This window comes from Tachyglossus aculeatus, chromosome 12 (assembly GCF_015852505.1).
Source record: "Tachyglossus aculeatus isolate mTacAcu1 chromosome 12, mTacAcu1.pri, whole genome shotgun sequence".
In the NCBI taxonomy this organism is placed as follows: Eukaryota; Metazoa; Chordata; class Mammalia; order Monotremata; family Tachyglossidae; genus Tachyglossus; species Tachyglossus aculeatus.
The window spans coordinates 21,172,751-21,187,194 of record NC_052077.1 but is presented as its reverse complement, the minus strand read 5'-3'; the positions used below and the strand labels follow the sequence as shown (position 1 = coordinate 21,187,194).

The window sequence follows — 14,444 nt, the reverse complement described above, 5'->3', positions numbered from 1 at the left end:
AAGGTGGCAAACCAGAGTTCATTGACCAAGTGGCATAATGATTAAGTAACACTGATTTTTTCTGCCTGTGAGAAATCAGAGTAGAAGGCAGAACAACATGATGGTTGTAGTCAAGGTATATGTGTTTTTTAAGTGCAGTATGACCATTACAGCATGTCTTCCACTCATTCTGCCTTGAAATTCAGATGTGTTGTCAGAATGCAAACAGAATAGCAAAAGATAAAATTCGATCCTGTTCATTGTTCAAAATATATAAAAATGGGGTTCCTAGAACAAAGTTACTTTGTAAGAGCTAGATTAAACTGAAATTAAAACCATCGTCCCAATTTAAAGCCTTTATAGTAGGAAAATGAATCTGTTTCATTGCCGGTCGCTGCGTCCCATAGAATTTTATAGTTTCAAATATCTTCACCGTGGACACTCATGAGACGCTTAACTGTGTTTATCTTATTAAACAATTTTGAAATCATTAATTTTTAATTTACATGGATGATGTTTTTTATGGTTTTAATAGTGTGCTTGTGTATGAACTAAATGTTTTTTTTATTTAAAGTACTGGCCAGAGTATTACTTAAATAGGGTACATTTTCTCTGAATGCCTATATTGTCAGATTATCCTGTATGGTCGTATTTTGGGGAGAGTATTGGATATTACTCTCATATAATATCATATCATATTGGAGAAGTTTTCAGCAATTCAGTGGCTGACAATTTGAACCACCGCAAATAAGAGAGGAACTGGAAGACATGTAGTCTTTCTCTTTTCTTGATTGAAAGTTCTAATTAAGTGAATCGGTGAAAATTAACTGAAATTAGCTGTCAGAAAGTCACATTTAAATGAGTGATGAGCTGGTCTGGCAGTAAACATTTAAATGATATAAATTGCCATTTAAGTGTATGGTTTAATGTTTGTCATGCATTAATGTGACATGAGACTGCAGTGACAATCAAGCAGCTTGCTCTAATTTGAACATATTTAGGGCTTTTGTGTGGAGTACACCACACACAAATTAAGACAATTGCTGATTTTATGTGTCAATTTAAACGTTTTTTTCTTTCCAGGCAGTTAATGAAACAAACGCATCATTTTTGTGTGCAAATTGCATGGTGGTTTCTTGGGTTTATATATTAATTTTTACCTCGTGAACTCAAACGTAGGAATTCATTCAAACTATTTATACCCCTTGGTCTCCCTTGGCTTAGTATTGTATCAAATAATTTTGTGTGATCATCTCTGCCTACTAAAGGTACAAATATACTGAATTTTGCAACAGCTGGATTGAACAAAAACTGCTAGAAATGAAACTAACTGGATTAAATATTTATCCTATTCGTTTCTTTCAGGTAATATCTTTCGGACATGCAAAGTAGCTAATGTTTCTAGTGATTCATTGACTCATTCCTTATTGCAAGGTTTCCACTTTGTATTTTGCATTATGGATCAATGTTAGAATTCAGGCATAAAACAAAATATAGCATCGGAATATTAATTTTATTTTACAGCAAATATTTTTATTATCCACAGTTATAAAAGTGTAAAGGACACATTGTGGACAGAAATGTACATCTCTGCACTGACATTTTCCATCTGTTGGGTTTTGTAAATATACATATATATATATATATATATATATATATATATATATATATATATACTTTTTCAAAAAGTCTGAATTTGAATTGTTGAATATTTTCGCAAAATTATAGAAAACCGTTCATTTTCCCTAGCAAGTAGACATGGCTAGACATATGAAAACGTCAGCCTAAAAGGCAGAAAAATTAGGGATCCCACATCACAAATTATAATTCGTTCATTTTGCTGAGATAAATATATTATGAGCTACAATCCAAGAATTGTGGAATGCTTCTCAAAATATGTGGTGTCATGTTTTTCAATGTAGTATACATTTACTAAAGCAATAGAATCTGGTAGTATAAGATCTTGATGGAATTATTCTACTAGTTGCCCGATAAACAGAAAAGTATTGTATCATCAATAATGATTGGTCAAAAAGATTCCGTAGTTTGTCTCAGGAAAAGTTCAGACTTTTGCTTTTGTATATTCTTTATTATGCCTAGCCCGCAAGATCCTTGATTTTTAAAAACATAAATAGAAATAATAAATCTGTCTGGTTTTTACAAAAATATATAACATTTAGTTCACTATTTCAGAGTGTAAACATGCAAAAAATGGGTATCTGTCTACAAGTCAACCCGTAAATAATTGATTACAGTTAGACCAGTCATATGTGGAGAGATTTCTTGAATTCCTGAAAAAAATGCAGTCTTTTCAAATGCTTATTCTTTGCCAAATTTTGGGTTAAAAAGAACAATTTACGTTAGGTCGATATATGTAAGATTTGTGACTTTTTTCTGAGAAGTGTGAAATGTAAGTTTTGCATCCTGTTGATGCCTTTGAAAAATATGTCTTTCTTGAATTTCCTACCTGGTATATTGCAAAGTTTCTATTTCATTTGATTAACTGAAACTTTTGAATTACATGACCTGTAGATATCCTGAACCGGTAATCAGATCTCGGCTTGTTTGTTTTGTGAATCTCTAGTTTTGATTAAATTCACAGAAGCAAACTCGTCTTCGGCAGGTTGTGATTGAAGCTTATTATTTTAAATTTACAAAGTTTGATTTTCTTGCCAAACTTAGACTAGATGGGAGCTTGTCTAAGTGGTGGTACACCTTCATACAGTTCAGCACTTAGAAAAGTGCTTGGCACATAGTAAGTGCTTAACAAGTACCATCATCATCAAATCAGTTACTTTCCATTAAATCTACTGGATTAACTTGATCTTTTGCATTAAGTAAGGTAGAAGGTAAATGATTATTCCACAGTGAGCTGGGAAATGTATAAATTTACCTGTCATAATAAAAGTTATGCTTTTTATGGTGTAAGATTACCACTTTAGAAAGGTTTCTATTGTTGCAGTTGTTTCCAAATAAACTTGGATATTACAAAAATGTCACTTTATTCTGTCAATCATATTTATTGAATGCTTAGTGTGTGCAAAGCACTGTACTAAGCACTTGTTTAGTGCAGATATCTATCTTCAGACAACTTTTCATACTTTTTAATAGTGCTTTAGATATAAACTCAAAGAAACATTCACTTAAGCATTTTAATGTATTATTTTAGAACCCTTTTTTCTTGATTACCTCTTAAATATGCACGTTGGGGGCACGTATGTTAAAGTATAATTTCCTCAACTTTATACTCCTACAGATCTAAAATATAGGCCATGGAAAATTCAGTGAATATGTATTAATGCCTTACTGTGAATCAAAGGTCTCATTTGTGTAGCCAAACAAAATAAAATACTCTGACCTCTGTTACAGGCCTTGGAAAGTGAATTTGTTTCCTGCCAGCTTCACCAGTGGATTGATCTCATTTTTGGCTACAAGCAGCAAGGGCCAGAGGCTGTCCGGGCCCTGAATGTTTTCTACTACTTGACCTATGAAGGAGCTGTCAATCTGAGTTCAATAACGGATCCCATTTTGAGAGAGGTAAGTTTATAGTCATTTCCAGAGGTTGCAAACTTGTTAGATTACTGGTTACTGAGGCTCTGTTGTGTAACTTGAAATTTTCCTTCTCAGTAATAATGCATTTTCACTGGAGCATTTATTAACATTTTCATACGGATTCAAAACTTCATTATTCGGAGCGTTTTTATTTGGGAAGAAAAAGTGTTCTACGGAAATACACGTCTACCCTGGATTTTTTTTAATTTGTGTAGAAAAGCATGAAATCAGTGTTATTGTAGAGAAAAGGAAACAGCGTAGGTTGAACACCATTTTTTTTGCTATTTTGGGTGGTCTGAAATTGCCACCAGTGGAAGCAACAGGGCCTAGAAGAAAAAAACATGGGCCTGAGAGTAAGGACGTGGATTCTAATCTGCCTCTGCCTCTTACCTGCTTGCTATGTAACCTTGGGCAAGTCACTTAATTTGTCTTTGTCTCAGTTTCCTCAGCTGAACAATGGGAATTCAATACTTATACTGCACACCCCATGTGGAACAGGGATGTTGTCAAACAAGATTAATTTGTATCTACCCCAGCGCTTAGAACAGTGCTTGACACGTAGTAAGCACTTAACAATTACCACGCCTTTTTTTGTGCTACCAAAAACCTGACCCAGAGGCACCTATCTTAAAAGGTTATGCCAAACATTGCAATATATAAGAACAGAAAACAGCCATTAATTTTTTTTTGGACTGTAGAATGGCTCAATTTTCATTTTAGATCAAGGAGGTCAATTTAAAACATTTAACGTTTTACTTCTTTGTATCTATTCAGACTGGTCATAGATTGAGTAAATTAACAAAATATTTATCAGTGTTGTCCAAATGATTAAAAACACACATTTTCCAAAAGAAGTTTGCCTAATACCTGTCTAAACATTTACCACAAACAAAAAAGATATACTTTTGGCAAGTTAATGGTAAGGTAGTAAATTAAATCAAGATTTTCATTTCCCAAAGTTTAGTTTTTGTATTCACTGTGGAATATTATTTAAGCTTTCACGTTCATTCTTTCTTACTGGGAAGAAAACCTGTCTTCCTTTCTTTCCTTTTTCTGCTCTCCTCCCTCTCCCTCTCCCCCCTCCCTCCAGCCCCCGCACCTTCCCCAGCCAAAGAAACCTGTTTCAGTGTAATGAAACAATTATGAATGGTTTTTTGGGGTCTCTCTGCTTCATTTTCAAACATTTAAAAGTTTTAGTTTATGAAGATGGATATCTCTAGTCATCATCTTATGTTATCAAAAAGCTCTCATGCAACTTTGATAAAATTATCTTTGCTGTTCAGTGGTATTCCAGAAGCTCTATATGGCTTGTGTAGGTCAAAAAAGGCTGTTGACTGCAGATGATTAAAAAAACTCATTCATTTCTAATTGCATTATATATATATGTATACATATATGTATATATATATATTTATAGATGTAGATACATACATGTGAAGAACTGAACTCTAAGTATATTACCCATTTCACATCATACTTTGGAAATCAGATGCATTGTCATCTGGGTGCAGGTGGTAACTTGTTTTGATGTGTGTATATCTATAATTCTGTTTATATTGGTGCTGTTGATACCTGTTTACTTGTCTTAATGTCTGTCTCCCCGTTCCTAGACTGTAAGCCCGTTGCGGGCAAGGATTGTCTCTATTGCTGAATTTTTCAAGTGCTTAGTACAGTGCTCTGCACACAGTAAGTGTCCAATAAATACGATTGAATGAGTGAATGAATGAATGAACTATGTTAAGGAAAAGTATCCGTTGCCTTGGCAGTGAAATGGAAGGTAGTGTAAAAATGGTACACCAGAGTCACTAGCTATTGTGCAAAATTTACCTTAAGTACAGAATATCAGTGTCACAAATCTATTCACGGGCCATTTCCTGCCATAGATTCGCTAATGAGATGTGCATTTCATTTCATAAAAGTCCGAGAGGGTGGCACTTTATATAATATTCCAGTATACCATTCAGGTGCGGAACCCTCTATCAAAAATGCAAAGCTAAGCAGTAATAATATTGATTCTTTTTTACAGTCTTAATGATTCCCAAGTGTTTTTTTAGAAACAAGAATGCAAAACTTCCTAGTTGCTTTTTTTCTAGTTGTACTGTGCTACAGCTAAACCTTTGTTACTGCACAGTTTAGAATGATTTCTTTGATTGAAAACACTATATTTGTATCACCTGTAATGAGACAGAGAGAGGGATAAATGTGTCAAGGGTGGTAGCAAGCAATGAGCCCATTAAATATAGACTGGTAAATTGCTGTAAGAAGTCACAAAGGTAAACTTTAAAAATCATCATTTAGGAACAGGATCTGGAAGTAGGGCTGTGTTGCATGTGAATTGCAGCTCTTGTCAGCTCCCTGGGACCAGGGACTGTGTCTGTTGTACTCTGCCAAGTGCTTAACACAGTGTCCTGCACACAGGAAGTGCTCAGTAAATACTATCAGCCAATCTTACTTATTGAGCACTAACAAAGGGCAAAGCTATTACTGGCTGATTGATGGGTTACTGTCAACACTGTAACTCCATAGGGCATTTTGTACCTTAACTTTGTCTTCACATACGAGAAATTTCTAATGGCTTTCTCTCCTTTTGGGGGAGAGGAAAAGTATATGTTTAAATAGTTCGTAAATGCTTAACATAGGGACTTTCAAACTGAAGAAGTATAATATTAAATGAGAAACGTTTATTGACTTCCAAAATATAGAAAATGGGCATGTAAGTAATTAAAAATGACCTATTCAAGGGAAGAGAAGCAAGCGGAGCAATCTATTCTCTCTCTCCCTCTCCCTGCCCTGCCTTTTTCTCTCAGTTGTGATATGGAACCTCAGGATGCTAGGTGACAGTGGGTAACGTTCATTACCCATAAAAGTATTTCTTGTAGCCTTTAATTGACAATATATGATAGGTAATCTAAGTGAAACTAGACTGATGATGAACAAGTACAGATGCTCCATACCTTCTATGATGAAGCCTTGTCTTCAGAAAGACATTTGGGTTTACCATATCTGATGATGCTTTTCTTGACTCCCAAACAAAACTGCTGTGTCCCGAAATATGACCCATAATTATGAAAGGTGATGAAGAAAAGTCATGCCTCTACAAAGATTTAGATGCACTCATAGGAATGAATCCTGTATCAGGATTCCTATATTCTGGAATCCCATAGGAATTATAGGATAATGTTCTATTATCCAACAGTTGAGGCCCTGCAGAGCATAAAAAACTACAAGTCTGTGAAATCTTGGCTTGTAGCTCATCCGTTGAGGACATTACTTAAGCAGGCAGAGCCATGAGACGTGTAGTTTCTGGGCCTGCTGATATTGACTTACGTGGAGGAGATGCCCTGATTTAGCATTTCCTCAGCGTTCGGGAAAACTGAGAAGACCCGATGATCAAACTATAGCTACTCATCAGGCTTATGGTTCTAATCAGAGTCTTTCTGCACCAACTATTGAAAAATATTGTTCAATATATGCTCCAAAATAACCAAGGAAGTGCTTGGGGAAGGAGAGTAGTACAGAGACGCACTTCCCTTGCCTTCAAGGATTCTCATTTTAATGGGGAGAGTGAAAGCCACAGGAAGCAGTACAAGCACATCAGCATGAAATAGCTGAACAACAGATAATTGAACATGCAGATAAATATTCAAACACGATATGTAAGTAAATAAAAATATGCATATACACCGGAGCCCAGCTCCTACCTTTTTTAAAAAAATGGTATCTGTTAAGTGCTTCCTATGTGCCAGGCACTGTTTTAAGTGGTGGAGCAGATTCAAGCTAATTAGCTTGGACACAGTCCATGTCCCGCATGGGGCTCACAATATTAATCCCCATTTTATAGATGAGGTAACTGTGGCAGAGAGAAGTGAAATGACTTACCCAAGGACACAGCAGACAAGTGGGAAGCCGCATGGCTCAATGGGAAGAGCAGGGCCAGGAGAAACCAAAGCAAGGGTATCATTTCTCAACAAATTAGAGTACAGTGGAAAGAATGTAGCTGTGCCTGGACCACCCTGCTTGGACTGCAGTTTTCTAGACCTATTATTGTGCTTCTTGGGTTTTTTTTTGTGTTCTTATGTTGTTTTGTCTTTATGGATTAAATCTTTCTCATTTAGATCGTGAGCACCCCTGACATCTAGAGACCAAGCTTTATTTATCCTTTATTGTAATCTTCTCCAATACTTTTTTTCCCCCAGTGGTACTTGTTAAGCGCTTAGTGATAAGTAATGTGCCAGGCAATGTACTAAAAGCTGGGGTAGATACAGGATAATCAGTTTAGACACAGCCCCTGCCCTATTTGGGGCTCACAGTCTAAATGGGAGTGAGTACAGGTATTGAATCCCCATTTTACAGGTGAGGAAACTGAGGCACAGAGAATTTATGTGATTTGCCATGGGTTACACAGGAGGCAAGTGGCAGAGCCAGAATTCGAAACCAAATCCTTTGATTCCCAGGACCTTAGTCTTTCCTCTAGGCCACGCTGCTTCCCGAATAATGCTGTACTTAATTATCAGGTATCCCAGGTGGTATTTTAAGGTGTTATTTTGCGACAGAAAAGGACCATGATAAGATTTTTAAGTGCCTTTTTGTTGAAGTGCCTGATTTGAGAAAATTGTTGTGACCTATTTAACTGAATAATTGGACAATTACACAGTAGTAGCTATGGTATTATTAAGCAATTGCTGTGTTTCAAACGCCATGTTATATGTAGAGGTAAATGCAAACATAATCAGTTTGGGCATAGTTTCTGTCCTACAAGGGGATCACAGACTTCGAGGGGAGAGCTAGTATCTTTATCCCCATTTTTTAGATGAAGAGACTGAGGCCCAAAGAGGTTAAATGATTTATTTGCCCAAGGTTACACAGTAAGTAAGCGGCCTAAGCTGAAACTAGAATCACAGTCATGGGGTCTTTCTACTAGACACCACTACTTCTCTAAATTGTATTTTTATTTACAGCTATAACAATTTAAATATTTGTTCACTTGTTTATAACCTGAATATAAAATTAGGTTTTTGTGAGATATTTCGTCTCATAAGGAAGGGACTATAAAAATTCTAGCTTGTGGTTTTTTTTTCCCTCACCCTCTTAACTTCCTGAATTGTTAATACGTGTACCATGGTAAGTAAGCATAAAAATAATCTCACTATAAAAAGGGCACTAAACGATGGAGAAAATAACTAGAGAAGTGTAATCAGAGTTACAGCCTGCAGCACATTAAACTTTTATGTAGTTTTTAATTTTTACAAAACAGCTGGGTTATCAATGAAGAACTGTGATCTACATTTGCATACATCATGCACTAAAAAAAGTTGTTCTACGGAACATATTTCCAGAGTCAGTTTTAAATTGTTGTGACCCCAGTCTAAACTATATCTTATTAAACACTTTGGCATTTATTTCACTGGCTCTTAATGTTTCTGTGTGGCTGTCTGAGTTCGTAATGTCTTGTTCTTCCCTTCTTCATCAGTCTGTGCCTCTTGGTTCAACCGTGTTCAAGTTGTGTCCCACTCTTCCTTCCTCGCAAAATAAACATCACAGTCCCTCAAACCCAGAATCAAAAACTTGAGAGAAGCAGAAAGGGAAAGATTCCATATATGAGGTTACAGGCGATATGTTTAGAGAACTAGCAGGAAGGACTCAGTGAGAGGAAATAGAGAAGCAGTGTGGCCTAGCAGATAAAGCATGGGAGTGGGAGTCAGAAGGAGCTGAGTTCTAAATCCCTGCTCCACCATTTGTCTGCTGTGTGACCTGGGCAAATCGCTTAACTTCTCTGTGCCCCAGTTGCCTCATCTGTGGAATGGGTATCAAGAGCGTGAGTCCCTTATGGGGCCGGGACTGTGTCCAACCTGAATATCTTGTATCTACCTCCAGTGCTTAGTACAGTGCCTGGCATCTAGTAAGTGCTTATTAAATACCATAAAAAAGTCCTAAGAGACCAAGGTGGAGATAGGTGGTGGTTTTCCAAAAGACAAGTTCTACAAATCATGGGAAGAAGCAGTTCCAATACAAGGAATAGGCAGGAAGGGTAACAAGAGGTCAGCTTGAATAAAAACTCTATATAGAGCTACAGGGCAAATGCTAAGATTTCATGCTGATCACTAAAAGAGAGAATGAAGAAAAAGTAAACCTGTATAGGGACAAATAAGCTTAGATGCCGTAAAGGCTACGGATACTAGAAGCACAGAAAGTTAAATATAGTTCTTTAACTCCATTAGATTAAAAGGAGCACCAGGGAAAATGTTGCTCCCTCCTGACATACATCTGAAAAGAAGGATGCTTTTAATCATTTTTCATTTCTGCCTTTTTGAAGTTCAAATATAAGTTGAACAGGCCAAGTTTCAGTTTATGATGGAAGAGGGTAAAGCTAAACTAGAGTGATGAAAAGAATAGTTAAAAGTTCTCTAAAAATTCCTGGATGCATTTCAGTCAGGCCTTGGTACTTAAAAAATTGATTAATACTGTTGGAGAGCCACTACCTACTATTTGGGAGCTATATAGTGGGACAAGAGAAGTCCCCAATAGTTGAAAAAGTAAAGATTTGTGTCCCTCTTTAAAAGGGAGAAAGAAAGAGTATCATCCTGGTCTATTCATTCATTCAATCATGTTTATTGAGCACTTACTGTGTGCAGTGCACTGTACTAAGTGCTTGGGAAGTACAAGTTGGTATATTATCCATCTGCCAGTTAAGGAGCAGCATGTCCTAGTGGAAAGAGCATGAACCTGAGAGTCAGAGGACCTGGGTTCTAATATCAGCTCTGCCAGTTGCCTGCTGTGTGCCCTAGGGCAAGTCATTTCACTTCTCTCTGCTTCAGTTTCCTCATCTGTAAAGTGGAGATTCTGTAAAATGCCTGTTCTCCCTCTTACTTAAACTTTCAGCCCAATATGGGACAGGGAATGTGTCCAAAATGATTAACTTACCCCAGCGTTAGAATATGCTTAACCCATTATAAACGCTTACCAAATACCTTAAGAATAAATGACATAATAACAAATATAATAATAATACCAAGAATATGGTCTGACAAATGGATTGGACAATACGTTTTCCACCATCTAGAAGAGCATAAGATTTTAGGAAGCAACTAATTCATTCTCCTTCAGTGATAGAGGGCAGGCCTTGCTGAGAAGGAGGAAGCAGCAGATTGACTAACCATTGGTATTTATTTGAGTGCCTACTGTGTGCAGAGCACTGGACTAAGCCCTTGGGAGAATATAATAAAGCAGAGTTGGTAGACGCGCTCCTTGCCCACAAGGAGCTCACAGTCTAGGGGGATGTAGATGTAATTGATCTTTATCTCAGAAAGGTTTTTGATTCAGGCCCACAGTGCGTTCTCATTACAAGCTGGGAAAGTGTAATGAAAGTGTAACCATTGGCTGTTAGACGTGAGCCAGATGTAGTCATTGATTGCTCAGCATCAGTCTAGGGACGAGTACTGAGCGTTGTCTCTCAGTGATCAGTTCTGTAATGTCTATTTAATACTCGTGTTACTGGCCAAGCAAAGGAATTGAGAACAAAAAGTATGCAAACATTACAATATTTTGAAGAAATATGATTATTTTTGCAAACAAATATTCAGTTCTTTATCCTCTTTGCCCTCCCAAAATTTGACAGCGTATGTATCCATGTGTATTTAATATACCTATATTTTCATGTTTATATTCTGTTATTACCTCCTGGTTTAGTTAATTCCTATTATATCCTTGTTTTTCCTCCTTAGTTTTTGTCAGTCTCCTCTGTGAGCATGGGTGAGGAACCTGCTTCTCCTGCTATACCACCCACGTGCTTAGTTTAGTGCTTCACATTCAGTAGGTTCTCAGTGTCTACTGATGTTTGATTGACTGATGGATCGATTGGTTGAAAATGTGACTCGTTGGGTGCCAGTTCTTCATTTAAGCCCTGAGTCATTTCAGCACTATAACGTCTCTCTGTTACCTTCCACCCCAACTTAGATTTCACAGGTAAAGCTTAAAGTGAGGTAGGAAGAGATGTTCTTTTGACCATCTCCTAATAATATTTACTGACTGGGAAATAGAAGTTAAACAAACTATTTTGACCTCAAGTGTAGGAAGAGTCATCGCAGAGAGCATTGTGTTCTCCGAAACTTTTACACTTTTTCCCAGCACTTAATAAGGTGCTCTCCACACAATAGGAGCCTACTGAATGCTATTTCTTCTCCCATCTCAGCTGCGTTTATACTGGATGGAAGCAATATTTAAGGTGCATTATGAAAATCTAACCTGAAAATGTTTTCCAAGCCTGGATAAAATGAATGACCGCTTTCTTTTACTCCAGTTGTTTCTTCTAAACATGATTTAAGAAACCACACATCACTCTGAGATGGTCTTACCCATGCCAGAAGCAGCAGCAATAGTGTTTAGGTTTACGTGACCTCTGTTTTATGACGGCAGTAGCCGGTCCAATAGCTTATCCAAAGGAAAGCATTCTTGGCCCCACATTCAATTACTTTCATGGTGGGAGTAGCTAACTTACTTCAGCTCAATCAGAGTTGCGAAACACTCACTGCAGTGAATCCTTCACAAAACATAAACACAATTGATATTTATAGCATTGTTAACATTTGTTAAATAGTTGGGTGAGATTGTTCTGCATGCCTCTCTTTAGCAGGTGGGAGCACAAACCCTTGTTGTGGGTTTAAAAATAAAGTGATTACAAAACATTGTGTTGGACAGAAAATGAAAAGTGTTGAATACATGGAGTTAAGAATTCACGCACATAGTGCAGATTATGGTAGAAACAGTCTCTGAAGCATTTCTTGCCAGAAGTGTGTTAAACAGATGGCATATTTGACATAGTGCAGTGCAGGAACTAGGTATGAAAAGCCAAATAAATGTTAAGGATTAGTCAAGTTTTAATTGAAAACCTACATAAAAAATGCCATTAAATTGTGCCAGGTTTTTAAAGTTATATACCAGAACTAGCAGGTTGTTGGGGTTTTTTTTTAAACTGAGGTGACTTTAGCAGAAAACACAGCTAAACTGCATGCATGATCAATGACTTTATACTTTTTAACTAAATGTTATCTGTTGCAAAACAACCCAGGGCATATGTAAACAATAATATCCAACTAGGTATGTGATTAAGCTATATGTTATGAAGTCATAAACACAGTATAATTTTTTTAAAATTTTCTTTCTGATTATTGAATCCTGACCCACTGGTCACTGCATAATTAAGTCTTTATCAGTTGATCTGCTTTCTTCTGACATAATGCTTATGTTTAAGCAAGAGGGTGTCCAAAGTAAAGGGTTAGAGGTAATTTTTTAAGAGATAAATAAGTGATACTGTAAGAATCACCAGATGAATGAACCCAAAAAGCTTTTGAAAAAACCACCAAATATACAAGAGATTTCTGAGTTTTATAATAAATAGAATGTAGAATTGCAGCATAATTTTTTTCCCTAAAAAAGGTAAAAACTTTCAGATCTAATGCCTATGACATTGAATTTGGTAGATAACCATATTTAACTTAAGGTAAGATCCTATTTACATTTACAGTAATATAATTAAACCCGAGAAGCTAAATAAACTAAATTAAAAGTAACAAGTTTGTCATCCTGCCTTGCCTTCCTCCATAACTCTGCTAGTTTCACTGAAAACTATCCCCCATTTATACTTGTTACCTGACAACATGAATGATGATTTTATAGTGAATTTGAAATCATCCTTATGATCCTAAGACAGAATTCAAGGGAAAGATCAAGCCTTCAACTACTGAATGAGGTTAAATTCAGTCACGTGTGTGTCTTTGAGAACTGCAGTTTTTAATTGTAGCTGTGTCAACACTATTTTTAATTCTTTACTTAGTTTTCTGTTTCTTTTTCTATCTTGGCATCATTGAAATATTGTAGTACTATCCCAGTCTAGTTATGCTTTATCTGCTTATTTCCAGTAGCCAGAGATATGGGTGTTTTGAATGAGCACATCAGAGTTCTAGACAGAGATACCGTTTGAAATTATCCATGAACACAATGCCTCTGAACATTATTGAGTGACGTTTGTTTCTCTTGGTTGTGTCTGCTTTGACTAGCTGGTTTCTTTCAGATTGGCAGCAAGGATTATATCTCAGTAGACAGACAGCTGCGAGAACCGGAGACTGAAGGGAGGCTGAGCTAGGCCTCAATTTAACATGCCTGGAATGTACAGTTTCAGTTACAAGGCTGTGATGGGAAAAATTGTATTCATATTTTCACAAACTCTAATTACTTCCTCTTTTACCTCAATGCCTGCCATGTAATTATATATAATAGTTACACTGCTGAAGTATTTTTCCATTGTCTTCCCCTCTCTGTCCCCAGGTACCGGGGCTTTGAAATATGCTTCACGTCCTGAAAAGGCAGCTATTTAGCTACACTTCTGTTCCGCTACATCGATACCAAAATATATGCTGATGCTTTTGATCCCAAATTGGTTTTTGATATCCAGAATAAGTTAGTTCTAAAATCACCTTTTTAGTTGTCAACCTTTCTACTGGGATCAGAAAATTAATTACCTCCAAAGCTCTAGGGTTAGAGTTTCATGAGCTCTTCCACACCACATGCACGGTAAAGTTTGTTCCCGGCAGCACTGTTGTATTTGCCACCCAGGGTACCCGGTGCCATTTTTTTCTTGGTTCCATGACAGCTTTGATGTCTCTGTTTGAAGAGTCACCCAATTTCTAATGACCATACACCCGATCAACTTGTGTTCTGCAGGGAACCACTCAGTGGCACTTTGAATCGCAACCTGTGTCTTCTTGTATCCTATGGAGTGAAGGGTTGGGAGACCTTAAGGTGGTCCAGCGCCTCAATGTTGGTGATTCCGTCTGTCCATTTGATGTTAAGTGGGGCATTTGGGTGGCATTGATAGAATTGCTGTCTAAATTGGATTACAACATCTGAGGTTAGCCTGG

General features: G+C 36.9%; 1 protein-coding gene across 2 annotated transcripts in view; it reads left to right on the top strand.

The window, feature by feature from the left end:
• LRBA (LPS responsive beige-like anchor protein) overlaps positions 1–14,444 on the top strand; it is a 634,690-nt gene that overhangs the window by 551,626 nt on the left and 68,620 nt on the right. For both annotated transcript variants that reach the window (XM_038755081.1, XM_038755080.1), the window contains one exon: positions 3,349–3,516. In XM_038755081.1, the coding sequence (XP_038611009.1) occupies positions 3,349–3,516 (168 nt within the window). The remainder of the gene's footprint in view (positions 1–3,348; positions 3,517–14,444) is intronic.